Genomic DNA, 25841 nt, shown 5'->3' with positions numbered 1-25841 from the left:
GACCACTTTGCCACCGCTCCAACGTAAAATAACAAAAAATATATTCATGCACCGTACGGTAATCGTGTAAAGGTACGGCCAGAAAAAAATGTACCACGATCCCCCGTATAGCCTTAACAGACTGTGGGGGCAAGGGCTGTTAGTGGCGGGCAGCACCTACGAAGGCAACCACGCCCGACCGCCTTTGTCTCCCCAGTGGCGCACGCTCGCACACATTCAACAAGAACCGAGCGCGATCATTTGCCACTGGGCTCCCAAGACGCCGACGGAATAATCTTGCAATATCGCTCTGGAGTGCACGTTTCCCCTACCCCGAACTTCTATAATGGATACAAAGATAAAGATTCCCCCGTCTCGCCTCGAAGGGGCTATCGGGGCAAGTGCTGTTAGCGAGCGTCTGCGAAGGCCGGCACGGCACACGACGGGAGTAGGGGTGGCCAGCACCACGCCCGGCCGCCTTTGTCTCTCCCCCAGCGGCGATGTTTATACGCAGCGCACCAGGTACTCGTTTGAGGCTGAGCCGACCTAGGGGAAGCCCGGGCATTGCGATGGATGAGACCGGATGACTCGCAGGGCAGGGTCGGACTGGCATTTCTGTGAGTCTGAGTTGGAATCCAGGTTTCATCCGCCTGTGATGAACACGGAATCTCAGCGTGAGTTTGATGGTCTTGGGCTGGTTACTTAGTGACTGCACACACACACAAACACCCCATCACATTCGATTTAGTTTTGCACTTAATTTGGCAAAATTCCAGCTGAGCATGAAACGGATTTATGCCGCCATGGTTTGGGGTAAATCATCTCGTGTGCTGTCGCCAGAAGACTAATTTCTCTAAATTTGAAACTAATTTCAATATAGCTGCTTTTTGTGTGACAGTTTGTTGTTTTTCCCACTGCACCTCCGATTAGCTCGGTTGGCTACGTACGGCGTGGAAGAAGTTCAAGACGCATACAGTACTGTCCTTAGTTTAACACGTACGCTTTCGCGACAAATATCATCCATAATATAGGAGTTTTTTGGGATAAAATCTCGTAAATATACATGTGTCGTTAAACCCGCCACCACCCCACACAGCCAATTAGTAAGGGTTGTCACATAAACAGAAAGTGCTAATTCGTTACTAGCGGACATGCTCTCCAACACGCTGGTGTGCTGTACTTGTGGCGGGTTTAACGACACATTGACATTTACGTAATCTAACCCCCCAAAAAAACCCTATATTTTTGGAGTACTGTACTTAAATAGCAGAACTGTGAGGGATGGATTTGGGGGAGGCCTTCATCCAGCAGTGGATTTATCATCGCTGACGATGGTTTCGTGTCTGTGTTAGAGGTAGGGGTGGCACTGTGCAACACACCCAACATGCCACATGACATTCCACGCAAATGCCCTCTTCCTGGTGGCTCGGTGGACCAGCAAAGTGGACTCGCAATCAAGAAGGTTGCGAAAAAAACAAATCCTGATTGGGCGGTGAATTGTCTCGGCACATCATCCATTTCGGGGTCGCTAAACCACCCACCGCTTTGTACGTGGCTATCCTATGGGAATACTTGCCCCCGGCATTGGAATGTGGATAAAACAAAACGAGCACTTGCGTCAATGTTTATTTGACCAGAAATTCACTTTTTTCTTGAAGGGGAGGTGGGGGGGGATCTGGGTTGGTGCCGGTGGCATCGTCGGCGCTGGGGTTCCTCCAGCCCCAGCGGGGAGTCGCGACTCGCCGCTGGTGCCGCCCCGGGTGGCCCCTCCGCATTTTCATGAAGGCGCCGCGCGACTCCCGCAGGAGCGTCTCCCCGGATCGACGGCGAGTAAAAGGCAGCCCGTTTCTGATCACGAAAGGGCACCGGCTGAGGATATTAAAATTAACGGGGTTGTTGCCGTAGCGACCACATTCAAAAGGAACTGAATAAACATCTCGGCATTAGCATTTGCCTCCTTCTCCGGCTGTAATGGGGTGAGGCATCGGCGGCGTTCGCTTGTCATAATATCCCGCCGATCCTTTATTTATTCGTTATTTTTTTTTTCTTCCAAATCCTTCTGCCAGTCAGCCAGCCAGCAAGCCAAGCCCAGCGGCAGCGCCATTCGACGATCTCGTCCAGGATTTCAAAAAGGGTTTTTTTCTCTTTCTTCTTTTACTCCGGGCGAGGCGCGGCGATTCTGCCTGCGAACGCCACCCTTAGCCCTGGCGACGCGGGCGCGAGCGTCAGAGAGGGCTTGTGAAGTGGAGCGCCGCTCGCCCACTGAGCGGCCCGGTGAGCGTGTCAGCCTGGACGCACCAAGTCTGAGCCGAGGATCTGCTTCTGCCCTGCAAACACGGACGGCTGGGTAGGGAACAACCAACCGCACAGGCTGCTCGCAAAAAATCCATTTTAGTTGTTGCCAGGATGGGGGCGGTGTGGCGAGTTGGCAGGGGTGGGGGTGGGGGAAGTACTACTTAAAGATGGGCACGCTTGGCTCTGCAACAACTGATCTGCTCGAGCAAACGCAGAACAAATCTGACAAAATCCCCCTGGGCAGACGGCTTGCCGCGGCGCGCTCCCAAGCCTGCGCACCGTCTCCACCGTTTCACGGAGGGCGCTGCGGAAATTGGCACTGTCGCAGCCTCGGGATCACTGTAGGGGTGGGGGGGGGGTCAGGTGCCCACCCCCAAATCTCCCGTCGGTGGAACCGACGTGGATAGGTGGAAACTCGGCCAAAACAAAATCTGCAAATTTCCCACGCTACCGCCTTCAATTCAATTGAGTCCATGACGCTGGAATACTGGCGTTCGCCTGGTAATTTTCCAACTGCGAGTCCTTGTTGCTTACTTCACGTTCATAATAATAATGTCGTTAAATTATTAAAAAGAGCCTTTCAAGATGGCCATGCATTGTGCCGTTCGACAAATTCCGATTTCGCGAGTGTTTTGTTCGTGGGAGGAAACCAGAGTCCATTAAAAAACGCCAGGCACGAGAGGATAGCACTCAAAGGTCCACATAGTTTGGTTTATGAAACATGCGCTCTACCACTACCTCCTGGCCACATTTTTAGCCCAGTTGTGCTTGGCATTTTGAAAGTTTCACAGATGAACACGTTTCACCAATTCCTCGTGTGGACATTTCTAACGAGTTTCATCTGGCTATTATGTGCATGATTTTACTGTCCGCTGCTGGAGGATGAGGCTGATGGGGGGGGGGGGGGGGCTGCAAAAAGATTGTTGGGATGGCCCAGGGCAAAAAGCCAGATCGAGGCCCCCTCGGATCTGAGGCTCGGGGGGACACACTGCCCCGTTGGCCTCTCCACGGTGCCCGAGGCCAGAGCCTGTTCAACGTTCAGACGTTCACTGCAAACGCCGAGCCGACTCGTCAGACTCCGCTCAGCGGTGAAGAACACACGGAGAGCGCGCAGGCAGCACATCGGCAGCCCTGCCACGCAGAGCCAAGAGGGAATTTCCACTTTTTTTAATTAAGAGATTCCAACCAAATTAAATTCTCTAACTGGAAAGGAAGAAATTCAATTTATTCAGACTCAATTCTGACAGCAACATTTATTTGGTAACTACTTTATTGCCGCGCATAGATTTATGATGGAAATACGATCAGATGGCAGTACAACGATTGCGTATGGATTCATACATCAATAATTTTTAAAAGAAACGTTTTTTCAAGCAAATAAATCTCGATTTAATTACCGTATAAAGACGCGCAGACGGCATCGCGGATAATATATTTTTGTAACACGTTGCACACAGACTCCGTGTAAAATGTCAAACACATCCGTAAATATCGGGCTGCTGCAAAAGTGACACGCGGAATGCTTCAAAATAAAAGTTGGATGAAATTGACCGCAATTATGGAAATGTTTCTAATTACGTGATTCACACCTCCAGTTTCTGCCGCGGCTCACATTCGCTGACATCTGTCACCACACGTGCCAGACCGTGTAATGAAAATACGGCGGCATTTATTTTTCTCTCTCTCTCTCTCGGTCCCAATAAAAAGGCGTGACAGTCACCCCCCCCGATTTCACCGGCGACGAGCCCGAAGCGACCTCGCGAGCGCGATGGCTTTCAAAAGGAGAAAGTTCCGGTCCAGGCGGACAGGATTAATGAGATTCTTCTGACACCCCGAGGTCTTCCTGCTTCGTACATAGTGTTTTTCGCACGCCGAGTCGCAACGAGACGCGCGAAGACGGCATCCCATCTCCAATCTCCAGTTAGCACGGTTTGGCTACGTACGGTGGGAAAGAAGTTCCACGTATGTCGAGACATACACCTGTGTTTGCGCGTTTGGACGTGACGTATTGGCGAAGACGCGGTGAAATCCCTCGACCGCAATTAACTCGTGCTCTACTTCCACCGTGCTCATTTTTCTTAAGAGTGCGTTTCCCCTTTACAAAACGGGGTGTGTGGTGTGTGTATATAGAAAACCAAGAGTTACACACCTCAAAGGATACTCGCTAAAGGTTCAATTTTTCTAGCTTAACGATGTGCTTAAACAACATGAGGCGTAGCAGCAACATTGCACAGTGGCTGGCTCTGTAAACAGTGAGAACAAAACACACGTCAAACACATTGTCTGTTGGATTATTTTTCACCAACCGTGCCCATGTAATTGCCCTCTCTAAATCGATGTAAAGGCTCACATTCCGAATGCTATCACTTGAGACTTATCACAGGGTGACACAACATACGTCTTGATATGGAAGGGGGAACTTTTTCCTTGACTGAACTATTTTTATTTTACCAGGTAAGGTCCACTGAGCTATATAGCTCTTGCTCAGGAGCGACCTGGCCACAGATGATAGCTCAACAAAGTGGCTTATCACGTGGACATTTATAGCAGCCCAATACTCTAAACGCGTGCTTCTAACTGTGGAGGGAAAAACCGGAGGGCCCGGAGAAAAATCCACACGACCACGGGAAGAACATGCAAACTCCAAATATACAGGCGTCAGGGTCCGGATCGAACCCACGACCGATATATCAGGCGAAGTAGTTCACATCTCGCCACCGTGGCAAGATGTTAGGGAAGTGGTTCCCGAACTCTCTGGGCCAGCAGACTGTCGCTGTCAACCATTGAAATGTATATCACGCACCATTCGTATGCTTTTCAACATTACACTTCTTATTCTACACGGTAGCGTCTGCTAGTCCCGAGGACCGCTTCACCACGGGTTTGCCGTCAACCAGTGGTCGTCCGCTGGCCACAGGTTGAGAAGCCGCCGCTTTAGAGGAACGGCCTAAGAGGGCCCAAGTCAGGAACCTGACCAGCATCACTGCGGCGAGCGAGCGCTCGAAGAGGCAGCGAACGCGAAACGACAGAGCGGGGGCTTCTCCCGTCAAACCTCTGCCACGCAGAGTGTGTCTCCCAAAACAAGCATCCCAATTGATCACGGTGGCGCGGCTTAATCTTGCCAATTACCACCAGAGCTGCCCGGCACGCGCGCGTTCAAATCGCTGACATAACACCCGCGTCTCGAGCCATTAATTTTCTGTTTAATTTGTTTTGTTCTTGTAGTTTAGTGCAATTTAAGCTGTTAAAAATGAAGATGCGAGATGCACACAAAGTGTTTGTCTAGTGAAGAGGAGCAAATATATAATTAAACTTTATTAAGGTGATTTATTTTCCATTCAAATCTCCCATAAATTAGTTACGCTTGATATACTGAAAACTAAAAAATGCCCCCATGCTGAATCACTGGCAGAAAGTCCACACTCGACAAAGATTCCAGTTTGACTGCGCACCTCCTGTGATCCGACATCACACCGGCAGTGCACGCGTCGTAACTTTGGAGTTGTCATCAATCCTGAGCTCTCGTTCTCAACTTTGCAGGACCTCCAACCTACACTTACGCAACATCTCCCACATGCGCCATCTACAACGCCCCGTCTGCCGCTGAACTTCTCATCCGAGCCTTCGTTCAATCCCAACTCGACTCCTGCAACTCTCTCCTCTTGGGCTTCCTCACAACAAACTTAATTTGGAGCTTTCGTGACTGCAGGAATTACTCTTTGGTTCTTTCGGTAAAGTCAACACCCACCTACCCAAGCACTCCAGATGATCTACAATGTTTCTGCCACAATAAACATTACCACATTCAACCCAATATCCTTATCCCTTCACCAGATCCCAATCCAGCCCTGGATAAATTACAAGATTGCGCTCACCGCACTTCTAAGATCCTCCCGTGGACCGGCGTCAGTCTCTCTGTGGAGGACGACGAAGATGGCGAGTGTGACCGTGAAATCGATACTGGATTGGATTGGGAAATGGATTGGCGTATTGGGCAGCGGGTGAGAAATCTGGCAGCGGCATTTTAGATCACGATAAACCTACTTAGGCCGGTCTCGGTGATCGCATTCGCAGATTGTGCACTCGTGAGTTTCTTCTCACAAGTACACAGCCCCTCGCCTCTCCACTTGCAATTTCCCCGACACCAAAGCACCAGTTTGAGAGTACAACCAGGTCGGGATTACATCGCCGACAAACCCAAACATCGTCGCCACCTCTAACCGGGACGTGGGGCGGGTGGCAGCAGCAGCAAGCGCTAGGCCCGCTCTTTCTATGGGGCAGGACGGGACGGGATGAAATATCAATCTTCACATCAAATCACTTTTGTAACCTTCCACACGCGGCACATTTTCAATTCCCGGAGAACGACTGAAATATTTTAATCTGCAGGAGTCCAAAAAAAAAAACCCCATTGAATGTAATGTTAAATTTCTATATGTTTTACTGCTCGAGTTAAAAGCAACAAAAAATGAATCAACGAGGGCGCAATATTTATTCACTTTCTCTGTAAGCGGAGCCGAGGGTCTGACGGGGCTGCTGCCTGTGCTCATGAAAGCAGGAGTTTGGAGAATTCTGCGGCTCTACCACGATGATAAAAGAGCCCCCACACGTTGAAAAGCTGCCCGCTGAGACGGAAACCGCGTGCAAGCGTTATCTTATCCTGTCGTGGCAACAGGAGGCTTCCGAGAACTGTAATGATACCGAATGACTTTGGTCTGGCGTTAGGCACCAAATCATTCAACTGGCTTTGGCACACCTTCCTATTAGTGCCGCAGAGATCCGCGGCAACACACAACGAAGGGAGGACGACACCTCGGATATTTACCCCAGCAGTGTCCATGTACTCGCACAACTCATTGAAATGGGAGGAACACAACAAAGACAATCAGACACTTGCTCACTTACTGAAATTACAGGACCACAACAAAGACCATCAAATGACAGGACCACTCACACTCACTCACTGAAACGACAGGGCCACACATGCACGATTACACACACCACGCCGTGCGGTGCAGCCCGGATTCCCGTGTGGTGCAGCCCGGATTCCCGTGTGTAACCGTAGCCCGGCACACGTGAGCGCTGCGAGTCTCTCCACAAAGTGACGATCCACTCAACGTGGCCTACTTTATAATTGGACATGACACTAGACAGCACACACCACGTGTGGTCCTAGTAGTGCCACGATGTGCAGGTTCACTGAATGACCTCAGTAGTGCTGCAACGTGCAGGCTTGACCATGGTCCCAGTAGTGCCACGATGTGAAGACTTCACCGTGTGACCTCAGTAGTGCTTTGCTGTGCAGACTTCACCGTGTGGCTTAAGTAGTGCCGCAATATGCAGACTTCACCGTTTGGCTACAGTAGTGCTGTGATGTGCAGACTTCACCATGTGACCTCAGTAGTGCTTTGCTGTGCAGACTTCACCGTTTGGCTACAGTAGTGCTGCGCCGTGCTCGGATCACATTTTCAAGGCCATGAAATAAAAGTTATTAAATGACTGACAAATACACAAATCAAAGGCCTAATGACGGGCAATGCATTCGAACAAGGCAAATAAACAACCCAACTAAACACTTTTTAAAAGCCACCATTAAAACAAAGCTGGAGAAATTGTTAGATGGAAGAACAACAATCTGAATGTATACGGTGGGAAAGGGATTAATCCGGAACGTTGCGACATTAACTCTCAAGTCAGACAGAAAGACGTCTCGCTCACACATCCCAGGCTGCCTTGCTTGGCACGAGGGGCATCGGGGCCACGGGGCATTTGGGTGGAACCTGCAGTGGCCTGCTGGTCCGCACCAGCCGCCCCCCCCCAGGGGCAGCCTTCGTCTCCACCACCCGGCTGGGAGGGGACGCTCGGGCCTGGCCACACGCCCGCGACCCCTTGGCATTGAACGATACGCTCTTGAGGATTCCGCCGCTGCCGCCCTCGGGTAGAGCCCGCGTCGTTCCGGCCCCGGACCTGAGATGAGGGCCGCGCTGGGCAGTCGCCGGCCTGGACGGGGTGGAGACGCTCCTGTGGAGAGGCACGTCCCGCACTGTGCTTCTTCCGTCGCGGTTTTCCGGGTTGCATCGCCCCTTACCGTGGTCGCTGGGAGAACTGCGAAGAGCCTGCCCGGACGTGGCCACGTACACCGCTTCTTTTTCATCACCTGCTTCGTGCTCCACATCGCTGTTTCCCGTAGTCCCCGTCACGGTCTGAACGTCAACGCCACGAGGGTTTGGTTGGTTTGATGGTGGCGAAGGTTCCTCGCACCTCACGCTCATTTTCATGGGGGCGCCCACAAACGAGGTGACCGTCATCCGTGGTGGCCGCCTGCGCCCCGTCTCATCGGCAAAGCCGGAAGGGCAGGCTTCCGCGGATGAGGCTTTGACGAGCCTCAAGGCAGGATTCTGAAGGCCGAATCCGACCATCTCAGCCGAGGATGAGCGGAACAGGGTGTCCACCGTTCTGCCCGCGGGACGACAACTCGACGCCCTGGAGGACGCTTTGATGGCATCTGCATCCCAACACCAGTCGGGTTCCGAGAGCAGACTTTCACGTGAAATTCCTTTTGCTGGCTTTCGTACTTCACTCGCGAGTCCCTGCTTACTCGTTTCTATAAGAGCAGCGGGTATAAGCCGACCGCCTGCACACTGCGAACCTTGGGTGTGTTTGTAGCCTGGAAACGTATCAAGTTTGAGAATCTCGCTGGGAGTTGAAATTGGATTTTTTTGCCCTTTTAAGTCGCAGGACCCACAGCCGCAAAACTGTGTAATTGCTGAACCATTGGCATTTGAGCAGCTGGGAGCAGGAAGACGCTTCTCCGACACCTCAGACACCGGCACGGCAAGGGAAAACGAACTTGAATCGCTATCGTGCTGCTGATAATTATCTTGGCCAACCGATTGATTTGCATCGCAGACTCTGTTAAGGCCGTCGTAAAAAGTTGTGCGGGGATTCGAAGCCGTGGGGCCGAGGCGGTCGTCTCCCGGCACGGGCCGATGAAGGTGCCCGCCGACGGCATTCTTTTCAAATGCGGTTTCAGCTTCGCTTGACATTTTAGACTCGGAGTTGCGAAAGTCACCGCCTGCCCTCGATGGATCGCCTCCTTTGCATTTGAAGGCCAGCGCGTGCAGCTCGTTTCCCGATTCAAAAAACGTTCCTTTGATCCCGACAGCGGTCGGGGCGACGCGGTCACCGCAGCACAACGAGCCGCCGCTCGGCTGCGCGCCGGAACAGGGGTCGGGGGTCAAGTTGGCGGAGAGCGCGGGGGAGGCGGCGGCGGCGGCAGCCACGGGGAGGGGCCCACGGTGGCTCTGCCGGTCGCTTATCCCGGGCGCGGTTGCGCTGGCCGCAGTTGCGGCGCAGACGGAGGGCGGACGGTGACCGCCGCCTGGCGCGCGCGCGCACGTCGCCGAGCCTTGAGCCCCTCCGCTCCGCGCCATCAGTCCTGGTGCGCAGCGACAGCAACAACAAGGACGACAACAATAATGCAAACCGCCACTGCTGTGGATTCCGGGCCAGGCCTTGTAAAAAGGCATTCTATTCCCGGTACAGCTCGTCTGGGGTTGGGAGGCTACTAAATCCCACAGTAGATGCAGTCACGAAAACTTCAAATCTAGATTAGATGCAGTTTTGTGCACAAATGTAGCCCTTGCGTCAATCCACTGCTGGGTGAGGGCATACCCACGTTGAGCGGGTGGCGGGCGTTGTTTTTAGACGTGGGATCACAGAAGTACAATACAACATTGGGTTTTGTTGCACGGCCCTCTGACGCCCACCGTGTTCGCTCCGCACCAGCCTATAACAACCTCTTTGTATTCTGTGGTTGCCCGTCCCAGCACTGTTTCGGTTCATCCTTGCTTAGCTGCTGAGATCTGACAGCATTGGGAGCATTCTGGGTGATTTATCTACGTAGTGTTTTGCATTATAGAAATAAATGATAATACTGGCATTATTATAGTGTAGTTAGTTTGCAGTTTCAGTGTTATAAAACGCAGTCATTACGTGTTGTAAAAAACGCCAAAGCTTCGTATTACGGCAGTAATATTGAAAAAAAACATAGCCGCTAAACCAGACTGATCTTTAAACAATGAGCATACATTACAAATATAATAATGTGCCACTCAGAACGTTAAGATTAATTTGACAAGGAAAGGCATTTAAATTCTGGTGCCACAAGTTCGAGGAAGTTCAAAACTATGAGAAAGAGCTGAAATTCTTGTTCCGAGACATTTATTAGGCCGGAGCTGAATAAACAAAGACTGTATCCCTCGCGGCAATGTTCAATATCCAGGGCGAGAAAGAAAGAAAAAATAGAAATTGGACGTGGGTGAGAAAGTTGAGATAATTACCTGCACCCGTGGTTAAACAATGGTGCAGTGACATGAACAACTTCCAAAATCGGAAGAACAAGATTTCTGTAAAAAGTTACGTGCCTCGAGGGTTACAAAAAATATGTCAGATCGCAGGACCGTTACAGGAGACAATGACCTCTTTGACCGCTCCCAGCCTGCTACGTAGTCATGTGGCCCATGCGCTCCCCAAACGCTGCACAAAAAAGCTCGTAAATGTCACGGTGCTCGGCTAACGCCCCCCCCCCATCACCACACTTCCCGACTACCCGAATGCTAAAATCGCGACGTGCCATAGCGACGTTCACGCGAGCTTTACGTTGGCGAATGCAGGAGAAAAAGATATCTATTTTTTCCTCTGTATTTTTAAACCTTTGGGACCACATGAACCTTTCGTAAAAATTATTATGGTTTGGCATTTAGCCTCCCACTGGCCTGCGGACGGTAATGAATGTCTTGTTGGAGCAAACAGTTGGCTGTAATCTACTGCTGGGTAAAGTCACTTCTTTCAAAAAAGATATACGAAATTTGAACGGACCCTCACCGACGGCGAGCACACGGCCGTGGCGCACGACAATACTTAGTTAAATTTTGACGTAAAACTTTCGTGACTGCAGGAATTCATATTCTTTGGTTCTTTCGGTAAAGTCACGTAGAAGAAAAAAAAATAATAGTAAATAAAGTTAATACATTTTTATTATTATTCTTTTTTTATTCACTTTATTTTTTATTCTTATTTTTCTATCTATGTGACTTTACAGAAAGAACCAAAGAATACTACTTTGGTCAAAAAAACTATGTTACATTTTAATAATATTTTACAGATTCAATGGAGGGGGCCTGGTTGTGTGCGTAATGAATGAAAAAAATCCAGCATGGTAATATTTTTTGCGGTGCGTTTTGCACAAGTGTTTCCGGCGAGTTGGACAGGGGGGCAGCCTTATCTTGAAGCTGCCAGCAACGATGCTCGCCGGAAGGCAGCACCCAAAACCAATTATTGTGGAGATAATGGGAAATGCTTCACTGGCAGACGGCTGGCTTATGACCACAACAAAAACTGCATAAGATGTTGTTCCAGCAAACAGTCGCGTGTACGTTTTGCCAAAACGTAGAGCTAGGCATGCTGTTCCGGCAAACGGCACAATATTAGAAACGACCTGACCGACACTGATAACCTCCGAATAAGGCCGGCGCACTGCGTCAACACAAACTACAACCTACAAAAAAGCACGCTGTGCTGCAAGATTACGTTTTTTTTTGTCTTGTCTCCTGATACTGTGCCGCTGCTAGGGCTGCTTGCAACGGAGAAACGGGTTGAGGATGTGAGAGCACGACGGGGAATTAAATTGTAATTGTACTCTTACCTTCCTTTAATAATTCGCCGCGAATTGAAGGATGCAAATGGAACACAATTAGCATTATTTTTGCGTGTATCACTTCCAATTTGACGAAACGTTTAAAATAAACGAGCACGGCGCTGACACGGCAACATTTCTAATCTCGGGAGCTACCTGCGAGAAATGCAATTGTTATTTTTCGTGGGTGCATTGTAAGCTTAATCACGCATCACTGCTGCCACCATTTTGAACTGAATGGCATTAATAAGTGCGCTGCATTTTCCCCGGCGCTCCTCCGGGGGGAGGCCCGAAGCTCTGGCGCAGCTCGCAACGGAGCCGGCACAAGGAGGCAGCGCCGCACGCCCAGCACCACCCCCCCCTGTAGCAAATCCCCACCTAGCGACGCGCGCGGGGCACTGCAGCGGCATGGCGAAACCAGGCAGGGCGTCGGCGCAAACACGTGGTGGAACAGGCGACAGAACGCTTCGTTTCCAAAAATAATTTGCGACGGCTGTGACGCTACGGGCAGTAATTACAGATTTTTTAGTGCTGTCGATGTTGGCAAACTGTCAAAATGTCGATTATCGGTTTAATCAACCTAAACCGATCCGCATTGAGCAGCGTGGTTAAGTATGGTCTAACAAATCCCATGATCGCTGTGGTGTGGTGAGGCCTCCATCCAGCAGAGGACTAACAAAGATATGTAAGTTTTACTGATATGTACGTACAAGGGATTGCGATGTGATCGTTTACATTTGAACGCGCATTGCGATTTTAATGTTAGCGCTTGAGCCAATCGGTTCGATCGTTAGTGAAATTGAACTTGATCCGATCGAGTTCACGACTTTTTGGAATTTAGAGTCGATTTCTAAACCGACAACCGAAAAAATCAACAACCCTAGATGACGCTTTATTGGAACTAGACAGTTATCACGTTGATGAATAAATAAAAGAGCTGACCTCAACAATCTTGGAACGTCATGAACCCACATCACGAACCTGCGTCACACGTACCTGCGGGGCCAGCCTCGACGGGAGGTTTGAAAGCGGGCGCCGGTTTCCTGCGCGGCGTTTGCGGGAAGATCCTGAGGGTGTCCATGCCGCCGTCGAGGCGAGGCTGATTGGCCAGGCGCCTCCCCACTTCCGCGCTGCTCTTCAGCGGGTAACAAGCGGCGCGCTGCTTGCGCCGACACGCCACCCAATGGTGACACCGACCGGTCAGTCTCCGCCCGACAGGATGTCACTTCCCCTCCTCTGAATTAACTCCGCACAGCCAACTACTTCCATTTCTTGAAGTCTAAGCTCTAGACTTACGTCTCTTGTGAGCTCCCCCTCTGGTCATCCACACCACTGACTCCTTCTCACTGGGTCTAGGCTCGAGTATTTTTTGTCCTCCATTCGTGACTATCTGCTCACTCCCATCACTCATTCGTTCATTAGCAATCATCATCATTACATCACCTCCATCGCCTCACTCACCTCACCCCACTCATGTATCTTCTCTAACTCACTATCATCACTGCTGCAAGCCTCCACAAGGAAGAGGAACCTCACCTCCTCAGAGCCAAAAGCCTTCAAGTGGCTCAGCATGACGCGCAGAGACTTGCGCGAGCCATCAGACGGCCCCGATGATGATGACGACAAGTGCATGGCTCTGGCTCCATCTCCGTCTCCAGGTCCAGATCCCGCTCTTGGCTTGGTCATCCGCAGCCTCAGCCTGGCTGACGTCCTGCTCGGGTGGGGTGCCGACAGGCCGAGAAGCTTCCGCGACCGCTTCCTCGTCATGAGTGCCGTCCCCTCGCCTCGCTGCGCGCACGGGGTGGTGGTGGTGGCCTCGCCGGGCGGGACCGCGGCTGCATCCGACTCGAGCGATGGAGCGTCCGAGCCTCGCGTCGCTGCAACCAAGGGACGCAGGTGGACACCGCACGAGAGGTCAACGGGGGGACGGCGAAAGCCGACAAGGGGTGCTCGTTGGCATCCGCGGATGTCGGCGGTTTGGCCATACCGTAACGGCTGGAGTCTCCGGCGCTCGGCTGCGACGGGTCGAGATGGCCTGAGCCACGCGGCGTCGAGTCCCACACCTCGTCTCCTCGTCTGGGGGAAGCAGCCGCAGGCGACACGTTATCGCGCTCGCACGTCGGAACGCAACTTACTCGTGCAAGAGCGGAAAATTGACCTCGAGCGTTAAGGTGGTCAGCACGGAGTTGTCGGGCCAGGTATTTACAGTACTTTACAGTACGGGGGAGAAAAAAGAAATCCGCTAAATCTGTCAGCGCGCAAACAGTCGAGAGAAGCCAGGGCCATATAATATAATAAATAAGTCGCTTGTAAATGGTCCCCACACTCCCGTCGTAACCGCCACGGAGGGTCCGCCTTACAGCAATCCATCAGGTTAAAGCGCAGACAGACGGATTTGTTTCAAAAAACCTTTAGCGTTCTGAGATTGAAGCGTGAAAATTGGCACAGCAATGTTCAAGGCCCATTGATTTTGCCCACAGTACGGTGATAATAAAAAATAATCGTTTTAGCTGTAGACACCTACGGATTGCGCAGTAAGGACACGTCGCTTGAGCAGCAACATCACTGACAGATTGGCCGTGACAACGTGAACGGCATATCCCACCCTCCTTCTCGCACCACCCCTTCGGCCCCACGCAATTGCTCGACGCTATTGTGGAATGTGCAGAGCCCCGCCGATGAGTTGAGGGATGCCACTGACACCGCTTGCGCCGTGTGCCCTCACCGCTTCTTGTCGGAGGAGCCGTGATTCGGGCTGACATCGGAGGATTTCCGCTTCTGTCTCCCCGTGAGAGGCGTCTGCGGACCCACGCGATCTGTAGCGACGCACGGTGGGGGGGGGTGATGGGACGATAGTGGATGTGCGATTGTATCCCATCACCGATACGGCCACGGTGTACATATCCCGTGGCACAAACTGGCCTCTGCCTACTTTCTGAGTGTGTTTATCATTGCCGTGAGGCTTCCGGCTTCAGGACTTGAACATTTTCCATCGTAGACAGGCATCCACTTGCGGCTTAGTCTTCTTATTTTGTCAGGTTTGAAGGGTAAGCTCGGCTGGGTTTTTTTTTCTCTGGTTCATGAGAGAGGTTGTTGCAGCTAGGGTTACGATGACTGCAAGTGACATTTCTACAGATGTCTTTTTGCATCCTCTCTTCAAGCAATCACACGTCAATCACAGCCCCATAGTCCAAGTGACAACTCAAACCTACATCGGCGTTCTGTGGAGTTAACCCAGTGCTTGCCGGGTGAATGGACACTATTGAAAAATGTCTTTGCCAAACTACCAACTCATATGTGACAAAAATGCGACACGCGTGTTTCACTTGTGTGCGCGGAAAAACAGCGGCCTCTGAATCCGTACCTTCTCCCTTAGGTGTGCCTACGGGCGTCTTGCTGATTTTCAGACGATTCAAAGCTCCGTAGACGACGTCTAAATGAGAAATCCGAGACATGGCAACGCGGCACACAACACCGATTTCAACGTTCGCAATCTGAGAGGTGGCCGCATGGATCAAGAGGTCACAGCGATGAGCTGCCACTGCTGGTATCCCAAGTCCAAATCACAGGCAGCCGTCTGTAATTAAGCCCGGGCTTTTGGAGTGTGGCAAGGCGATGGTCTCTGGCCAGTTACCAATGGACTGTACACAAAAAAAAAACATCACGTTAAATTTATTTTTGCAGTTGATTTGGCAGAATTCCAGCCCTGGGGAAATAAACATATCGGTTTGACTTTCAAATATCATGACAGTTATGCTTATCAGTATGTCCAGTATAAATAAATATTCAGATTCTGAAAAGTGTCGCACCTAATATGTAAACCAGAAGTCACTCCAAAGGATCTCAGAGGTAGCTCTTTGGTATCTGCTTTCGTGGGCCATATGCATAACAAGAAGGGTTACACTTCTCCGAGACCAAAATGGATCATTCATCATGGCACGATTCCAAAACCACAATCAGGATATGATTGGACACGGAGGACAAATCAAATACGTAAACAAAAATAACATTCACCAACGTAGATGTGACAGCTCTGGTTTTACATTTCCGGCTTTGAGGTTCCAAGAGACGAGGGTGATGAGAACACACTAGTGTGTGCGTTTGTGCATGTGGGGTTCACGGTGTGTGTGGGGAGCGGTAGTGCAGTGATTAGCGCGCTGCGATTCGAACCCGGCGACCCGAGTTCGATTCCCGCTCACGGACAACACCAGTGACGATTATCTGAACCGGTCATAGGCATCTCCTAGGTTGACTCAGCCTCAAACGAGTACCTGGTATGGTGTGTAAACATCGCCACTAGGGAGTGGCCAGCGTTGTGCTGGCCACGCACGCCCTCGTGTGCCATTCCGGCCTTCATAGGTGCTCGCTAACAGCACTTGCTCCTACAGTCTGTTAAGGCTATTATACAGGGGAGGTGCTGTTACCGTTGAAGCTGCGGCGACGGTTCAACTTGAGCGAGCGCTGGTCTCCACGCCCGCCAGTGGATGGCGACTGGTCCTCGCTGCCCTTCCTGCCAAAGGCTGTCCCTGCAGCATCATCGTTATCTTCTTCCACCTCCTCCTCATCCGGCCACTGGCCTGGAGGGGTCAATCGCCAGAAGTGGTATCACACTGTGTTCTTAATACTAGATCATCAGATTACTTTCACAATTTGAAGTTGCAGTGTCTGAAGCCATTTCGCACTTTCCAGTAGGTCACACCAAAAACGGAACGCAGCGAAAATCCACAACACATTCATAAAAATCGTGCAAACGCTTGCATCAATGTAACACGCTTTCCCCATGTGTGTCGTCTTCTAAAGTATTAATAGGCAGAACACAAACTGATGGGTAGCTGTCAGGGCAATTATCACAAGAATATTTCCAAACGGGTTGCTTCCAAGACAACATGCGTTTGCAATATTGGATAATACAGGAAAACCTCGCTGGACGCAGGGGTTACGTACCTCTAAATTGCCTTGTTGTGCAAAACTGCATTCGACAAATAATAGGCCACATGGGAAAAATAGCTAAGCATTCCTTGGTCCAAAATGATCACCCCCTCCATCTTTGTTTAGCTAATTCGACAAGATTCCCGCCCTTGTTGTAATTAACAATGTCCAGTCTCTCTCCACACCTTGCGTGTACATTCTTTCAATGTGACCTGAACACAAAACCCCTGTCTGAATTACTCTTCCCACACTGCGGCATATGCCCAACACTCGCCCCCGACACTGAATTTCCAGCCCGATGCCTGCCCCTAACACTGTCACTGGAACGTTAAGGATTCACACACGTAGGAGTCCGTAAAACCAACGTATTCAATGAGTAACGGCAAGATGCTTGCGGCAATGTGTACGAACGTTTGCGTGTAGAGTATTTGTTACATTATCGCACGAAAAAACAAATGCAAAGAAACTTACACAGTAAATAAATCGTTCTCACAATCAATTCAGTCACGCCTTACTACCTTCCGACGGATGCAGCACTCTCACCTCTCGCAAGCCAATCTAACAAATATCTTCCTAACAATCCTAGCAACATATTCTTGGTTCTTTCGGTACAGTCACGAAAGCTTTAAATCGAAAAATCTTAGCAACGTCAAAATCCGTATAGTTGAAACCTCACCGCCGTTATTCCGCAATACAGACCGCGTTAAGTCACACCGTGCAAGCCGAAACATGCGTTAGATAAAACAACGTTCGGCGAGGTTTTTTTCCCTTCCGTTTGTGGTCTCAACATTTTTGGCTAACTATTATATTTAATAGGCTAAATCCCTCATAGCTACACGACTTTACACGGAAGTTCCGTTCACATTGGATCATCTTTACGAGAGTCATCCTGCCCCTCCCAGTTTACAGATGGCTGGACACCCAGAGCTAATGCATAAGCGCTTTCAACCTGAGCTGGAAATCGTTAATAAAACCATCACTGAAAGTTGCGAGCCACCAAGGAAGAGCAAAAATGAGTCACGCAAGTGGCGGGAATGTAGCAGTGCCCACTCCCCCCCCTTCCCCCCGTGCCACCAGTCGCTGCCGTGGGTCTTGGGGGGCTTCGTACCGATGCGAGGAGCATTGGTGATGAGCGTCTCCACGGTGAGCACCTGCAGCTGGAGCAGCTGTTGTGTGCCGGGCGTGAGGCTGGCCCCGCGCCCGCCGTGCATCAGCGTCGGGGTGAACACCACCGCCAGGTTCGTTGCCGTCATCTTGTTATCCTCCGCTCTGAGCGCAAGACGGATTTCTTTTAATTAACGAAAGGGAAGGACCTCTTGCGGTGACGTGTGGCCTCCCTGCCAAAGGTTATTTCAAAGTCCTATTCGGCCTCCGGCAAGGCAAAAGTCCCCATCACTGTCCTAGACCAAATCCCCGAGCCATACCCGTTTGGGCCTTGAAGGACAATTAGCGTAGCCTCTGGAAATTAACACACATTTCCCCCCCCACCCCCCCTCTGTATTTTAAAGCAAAAGTTGATGGCGTCTTGTTTTCTGAAGCATCTAATAATCCGGAGACCATGGTCATCGATAAAAATTTCCCACGGACCGTTCGGGCCCCTCACGGTAAAGCAAACGGTCACAGTCGCAGCCTCACCTCTCGGCCACGGCGTGCAGGAAGGTCATGATGAAGCGCAGGGCGTGGGCGGTGGCGGGGGGCATGAGCAGGCACAGCAGCAGCGTTGCCCTCGTGCGCTCCTCCGCCGTCGCCAGTTGCTGCGCTCGGCGCAGCGGTGAGTGCAGCTCGCGCGGCACTAGCGGCTCGGCCGCCTCACGCAGGTGCTGTTTGAGTAGCCCGGCGACGTCGTTCACCGTCGCGCCCGCCAGGCAGGCCTCGCCGCGCTCCAGCCGGGCCTGCGGTTAGCCGCGCAGAGACACGCGGGCAATTTGTTAAGCGACCGTGATCGGAGAAGCAAGGGCTGTTTAGCCAGCGGGCGCCCGCTACAAGGGCGAGTGTATTGTTTATTTTTTCGGTGTGGGTCAAATTGGGAATCTCCCTGTCTCTCCCCAGCACACGGAAAAATTTACGAATGTGACGTCACTGCAGTGGAATTGATGTAAAGTTCGCAAATGTGATATCACTTAATACTTGTCTGAGTGCTATCATGGCTTGGAAGATAACAATGTCAAGGATTTTGTGGCCAGCATCATGGCCACCTTTGTTTCTCCAGGGCTGATGGTAACGCAATGCACCAGGTACTCATTTCACAATTACGGATGAGGACCGATTTATGAATCTATATACATAAAAGGGAAATTTGTGAATATATGTGTCTGTCCAAAATGTTTAGCATACTTCCCAACATGCAACAAACTTGAAATTTGGTATGTGGGTAGCTTCCAGATTGTACACATTGCAAAAAGTATAAAAATAGACTTTTGTATTTTGGAGGGGGGGGGGACGCAACAATGGATATATTTTGCACGGCAAGTGAGCGGTGACGTCACATCTGTGATGTCACCCACATGCGGCAGCGTTACACAGTGTGTCTGCTGACGTCACGCATCCCCCCACCAACCCTCCACGTAGGCCGTGTATTAATCCAAGACAAGACTCCAAGTCCTGGGCGAAGCCGGGTAGTAAAGCTTGTCACTTATAAATAACATCAATGGCTGGTACTTGAAACCAGGGACCAAAGTGCAGTGCACGAACGACTGTTTATCTGAGCACACAAAAAAATTCACACGCGGTTATACTGTTTGAGCAAGTACTGTTAGTGAACACCCATTAAGGCTGAAACAGTGAACAGAGGGGTGGTGCAGCTAACACAAAGCTAATTCGCCGTCTTTCTCCCAAATACTGAGGTCAACACATCACACCAGATTCACGTGTAAAGGGCAAGTCGACCTTGGGGGCTGCCCAGGGACAGGTTCTGACATCATTTCCATTCATGTCCATCGTTGCTGGGAATCAAACTCAGGTCAACGGGTTCAAAGCACAGTACCCTAAACAATGGCTCCACCACTCCCTACAAACAACAACAACCGCCATTCGCCACTAAGTGGCGGTGACGTCACCACGACGCTTATGCCAGGCCATGTGTACATTGAAAGGACGCACACACACGCAAGCACATTTACACAAGTTTTTCCCTCTCATCCATTTGCCCACTATAGTATTTCCCTCTGTGCCACGCAGCTTACTCGAGTCAACTTAACTCATACACGTCTGCATGGGTGGACAAGTCGACGCACGCACACTGAAGCAATCGGCACGTGGCATAAACGTCCCCCAGACATTGCCCCCCCCCCCGCCCTGCCCTAAACACGCCCGACCACAGGCCCCGTGTTTGCCTCCGCACGAGCACGGTTGAAGGACCTTGAGCTCTCGCATCCTGGACAATGATCCCGGCTTCCGGAAGATGCCCTCTGTGTCCAAGTGGTCTTGGAGATAGCGACAGGCTTCCAGGACAAACCTTGTAACATAAAAAACATGATGATCAGAGTTAGGACCTTATTAGCGCACGTACCTGCCCCGTTGTCGATCTACTGCTGGATGAGGGCCTAGCCGCTCCGTGCAGGTTGTGGGGATTGCCTCTACTTCACCACGCCGGTCCACGTAGGTCAGTGAAGGCGGGGAGTAGACTTCGGAGCACAGTACAGCACAATTACGTATTTTGCCGCACTGTCTTCTGCTGATAATGTGGCTCACTGATACCTGATTCATGTCACCCATCCAAGCGCTCATTCAGGCTCAACCCTACTTAGCTTCGAGGTCTGACGAGATTGGGCCCTTTCCAAGTAATTTGCTCATATAACGTTTAGTCTGCTGATCTGACGTATATTGATTAATCCAATTATAACGCTTTCTGTAAATTATGAGAAAGTATCAGACATAAAAGTATGTGGAGACGTGAAAAATAAGAGTAGTGATTTATATATTCAGAAACGTCACACCGAGTCCAAGGACTCTTTTTGAAAATAATGTCCTGCTAGATTTGATATTTCTATATTAAGATGTTTTCAGCCAATTTATGAGTGTTTATACACGAGAGGAAACCGGAGCACCCAGAGAAAACACATTCACGCGGGGAGGTAACACCTTATCCCCGACAAATGGAAAGAGATGAAGATTAGTCCACTTGCTGTACTGCCTTGTCCTGGCGGGCCATGGTATGGCACCTTTTTGACACCCACAGGCAGGGACTTTCACAACATTTGTGAGTCTCCAACCCTCGCTGCGACAGTGCTGGATTAGAGGCGTTGCCATTGTGACCAACGGATGCGTCCTACTATCATGCATCGCGTATCACGTGATGTAACAAAATTGCGTGTTCAATTTGACTTAAGTCGGTGGTTTAAAACAAGCCTTTGCTAATTATACACGTAGCACAGCGATGACACGTGACATGCACGGCATGATGGGAGGACTGTTCCAGTGGTTACTATTGCACCGTTTGCTCTCTAGAAGTTATCCGTATTATTATTACTACTACGACTACTGCTCTTAAGCAAAAAAAAAAAGGCTGTCTTGATCGTACCTTGGGACCAGCGATTCGGTAGTGGATGGTGAGCCCCCGTGAGAATAATCTTCTTTCTTCTACAACAAGGCAACGAAAATATAAAAAACACATTAGTACTTGTAGACCAACTGGCCCAGAGCTTCGCACACCAACACTACCAATCCATCGCTTGCCAATGACTCTCCCTTAGCATACCGTATTTCTCAGTACAGTGGTAGGTGGCTGAAGTTGCCATTCTATTAGACTGTTGTTAGGGGCTTGTTGAGACTGAATCTAAATGTATAGGTGCAGCCCTGCTATTTCTGGCTCACGTCACTGCTGACAGATGCGTCTCCCCTCGAAAGGGGTCCATCTCGAGCAGTGGTTCTTAACCTGCGGTGCACGCTGCACCCCCTGGGGTGCGAGATGCCCGATCTGGGGCTGCGAGACATGGCCAGATTTTTGTTAAAAGGTAAATCATCTAACCACAAAGTAAGCACGGGACATGTAAGTACAATTTACTTTGTTTCATAAATCCCTATGTATTTATTACCATGAAAAAATGTTTAATGATTGAGAGCCAAACGAGTGCAAGGCTGCAGCAAAGCTCAAGACCCACTGATTTAGAGGGCATTTTGGCCTGTTAGTTCACACTGACCAGGCGTGTTGGAGGAGGTGAAAGCACAGTGGAGAATGTGTTACAGGGATCGAGTCGAGAATAAGCATGCCGTGTGGGTCTGCCCAGACCTGTGAACTTATATAACAGGTCAGACAGTCTATTTGCTGACGGCTGCTTTGCCACATTGGCAGGAGTGAACAAGCACAGAATTCAACCTGTCACAACAAGTCATCATAATAATAATAATAACCTGTTGTAACGCGACAAACTCAACACATTCGTCAATAACACCGTGGCCTTAAAAGGAAACGTATTGAATACGCGAAGTTTCGGACAATGGCCCTCTTTCAGAGCACACAATGTGACGTTCCGGACAATGGGCCTCCTTCAGAGCACACAATGTGCACACAACGTGCTCTGTGCACACAATGTGATCTGAAGAAGGCCCCATTTCCCGAAACGTCGCCTGTTATACTCATTTCCCTTCAAGGCCACAGTGTTTTTTCAGGACGAAAAGTGTTGAGTTGTGACATTACAAGAGTGTCGTTGTGACAGGTCTTATTTCACTGAGCGTGCCACAGGGTTCGTCGTTACCTATCATCAAGAAATTGTATACCCCTGAGGTCACCTCATTCTATCCATCCCCACCTCACCACCTCGCATAGCCTCCTCCCCTCTCCCACGACCATCATCGCCTCGCACGTAACCAACTCGGATCTGATCATCTGTAACCTAGGGGCCGTCCATAAATGACGTCACGCGATTTTTGACCCCCTCACCCCCTTTCGTCACACGGCGTCACAAAAAGTCAGACCCCCCCCCTCAAATATGACGTCACAAAGCTCTGCCCCCCCCCCAAAATAAAACATGCTTCAAATCGCTTTAAACTATTGTCACTGTAGCGCGTATTTAATGTGGCGCTGCACTCCGATGTTGTAGGAGAAAGCATTTATTAAAAATTATATTTAATTAAGTAGAACGTGTTGTGTATATTTATTTAAAGTTGCGCATTTTTATGTGACGTCACATTTCTACCCCCCCCCCCAGGTGGGTGACGTCATTTATGGACGGCCCCCTACTGCAGTCACCACCGCTCCCATATCACGTCACCATCTCGACCATAAACCTCCAACACCCGCTCCATCACTCCCTTACCTCATCACATCCTCCTCTTTCCTACCAACTCCTCACCTCCACCATCACCGCCATGTCTCTCCAACAACCTCCTCACAACCCGCATCAACATCCTCAAATCTCCCACCGCCCCTCACCTCTACCACCAACTCAACTCTCCAAACTCCTCCTCACCTCTACCACCACCTCATCATCTCCTCCACCACCACCTCCTCACCTCCACCACCACCTCCTCACATCCACCACCACCTCCTCACCTCTACCACCACGTCACCAACTCCTCACCACCTCCACCACCTCCTCACCTCCACCACCACCACCTCCCACCACCTCATCATCTCCACCACCACCTCCTCACCTCCACCTCTCCCACCACCTCCACCTCATCATCTCCACCACCACCTCCTCACCTCCACCACCACCTCCTCACCTCCACCACCACCTCATCATCTCCTCCACCACCACCTCATCATCTCCTCCACCACCTCCTCACATCCACCACCACCACCTCCTCACCTCTACCACCACGTCACCAACTCCTCACCACCTCCTCACCACCTCCTCACCACCACCACCTCCTCACCTCTCCCACCTCCCCACCACCTCGTCACCTCTCCGCACTCACCTTCCCCGAGCGAGCCCGGGCTGGGCCCTTGGGCCTCCTGCCCGCCGCCGCCTCCACGCGGACCCCGAGGCTCCGCAGCTGCAGCCGCGCGGCCGCGCCGACGTTGCGGTCCAGCATAGCCGGGGGGGGGGGGGGGCCTGCGTCTCCTGGTCTCCCTGTGTGAGGGGGGCCCTGTCCCCCTGTCCCCCTGTGTGAGGGGGGCCCTGTCTCTCTGTGTGAGGGGGGCCCTGTCTCCCTGTCCCCCGCTGTCCCCACTCAGCTGCGTCTCGTTGTCTCCGCCGCGTCCCCGCTCACAGTTCCTCTGTCGCGGGCGGCGGCCAAACGCACGCGGCCCATTGGGCAACGAAATTCAAACTCAGAGTGACGGAGACTGGGCGGGGACAGAGGGGAGAGGGCGGGGCCAGAGGGGAGAGAGGGCGGGGACAGGGCGGAGACAGGGAGACAGAGGCAGAGACAGCAGGGAGAGAGGCGGAGACAGGGAGACAGAGGCGGAGACAGCAGGGAGAGAGGCGGAGACAGGGAGACAGAGGCGGAGACAGCGGGGAGAGAGGCGGAGACAGGGAGACAGAGGCGGAGACAGCGGGGAGAGAGGCGGAGACAGGGGCGCAGACGGGGAGGAAGGGTCGGGGACAGGGAGACAGAGGCGGAGACAGCGGAGACATGCAGATTTAGACGGAGACATGGAGATAGGGACTGGGGCAGTGCAGAGACAGCGTGAAGACAGGAGAGGAGACAGGGGAGTATAACGAGTTAGAGAGACCAGTGACGGAGTGGGGACAGGGCGGAGACAAGTAAGACAAAGGCGGAGACAAGACGGCAGGAGAGGCAAGGAGGAGGAGAGAGGCGGAGACCAATGGAAACGACTTGGGATACGGGTGGAGACAGGGGGACACGCGATGAGACGAGGGATAGAGTGAGAGGCAAGGCCGTAGCCATGGAGTCAACATTGGGGGGGGGGGGGACCAAATCTTCTTCCAGGGGGTGTGGAGGTCCCCGCCCCAGAAAAAAATAAATCTAAATTTGAAAACGAATTTCGTGCCATTTCCTGCCTAAAATATAAAACAATGCACTAACACATGGGATGCACTTTTTATTTATTTTTTACAACAATGTCTAACAATGTATTGTATTACATTGCTCTGTTTCTTCTTTTTTACCTTTTCATGTTTCATTGCATGCAATGGCAGAGATTAGGGATTAATAAAGTACAACCATAACCACAATAACAGGTCCCTGCGGGGTGGGCTGGTAGGAACGAATAACCAAAGAATATAAACAATGTATTATTACACTTGTTTAGCCAGGAAAGCCTCACTGAGTGTAAAGGATTATGTAGGGTCCTGCCAAGTGTTTGCAGTAGGGGGCGATGCTGCTACACCTAATCGGACGATACGAAGGGAGAGTTTGAGGCCTAGTTCTAGGCTTTAGGCCTAGCTGTAGGCTTTAGGCTGCTGTGAGTTAATTTTTAATTTAAATGTTTTAATTATTAATGTAAAAGCTTTAAATGTAAATGTTTATATTTAAAAACATCAGGGAATGTAACATTGTTAAACATTAACTCCCTTTCACACACTCGGGGGTACGATACGAAGGGAGAGTTTGAGGCCTAGTTCTAGGCTTTAGGCCTAGCTGTAGGCTTTAGGCCGCTGTGAGTTAATTTGTAATTTAAATGTTTTAATTAAAAGCTATCTCAGGGAATTATAAGGGAATGTTACACTTGTTTAGCCAGGAAAGCGTCACTGAGTCTAAAGGTTTTTGTAGGGTCCTGCCAAGTGTTTGCAGTAGGGGGCGATGTTGCTACACGTAATCGGACATCGGACGGACGGACGATATAATATATTGTAGGCTGGTTCACTTCGTTCCTACCAGTATAAACAAAAATTACTTTTATAGCAATATGGGGGGGGGGGCATTTTGAGCATATTTGAATATTGGAGGGGATGTGTGTCCCCCAATATATATTATAATTACGGCCTTGGAGTGAGACATGGAATAAGACGATGAGACACGGAAGACGAGATGGCAGACAGAGAGGACGTGGGCTGTAGAGACTGGGGAGGAGACAGGGGGAGGTAACAGTGGG

At 50.8% G+C, this 25841-nt stretch overlaps 1 protein-coding gene across 1 annotated transcript; it reads right to left on the bottom strand.

Moving 5' to 3' along the window:
* Positions 1–3526: 3526 nt before the first annotated feature.
* On the bottom strand, positions 3527–25656 carry LOC144729781 (uncharacterized). Its single transcript, XM_078610271.1, has 12 exons — positions 23759–25656; positions 21420–21478; positions 20258–20354; positions 18536–18792; positions 18009–18169; positions 16396–16548; positions 15336–15404; positions 14697–14787; positions 13959–14047; positions 13508–13848; positions 12968–13130; positions 3527–9712 (listed from the first exon to the last, which is right to left on the bottom strand). Exons 1-12 carry the CDS (start codon positions 23873–23875, stop codon positions 7989–7991), a joined length of 3321 nt encoding a protein of 1106 aa, XP_078466397.1. The 5' UTR covers positions 23876–25656; the 3' UTR covers positions 3527–7988.
* Positions 25657–25841: the final 185 nt, after the last annotated feature.

This window comes from Lampetra planeri, chromosome 33 (genome assembly GCF_965212315.1).
Source record: "Lampetra planeri chromosome 33, kcLamPlan1.2.h2, whole genome shotgun sequence".
NCBI lineage: Eukaryota > Metazoa > Chordata > Hyperoartia > Petromyzontiformes > Petromyzontidae > Lampetra > Lampetra planeri.
This window is presented reverse-complemented; position numbering and strand designations above follow the sequence as displayed.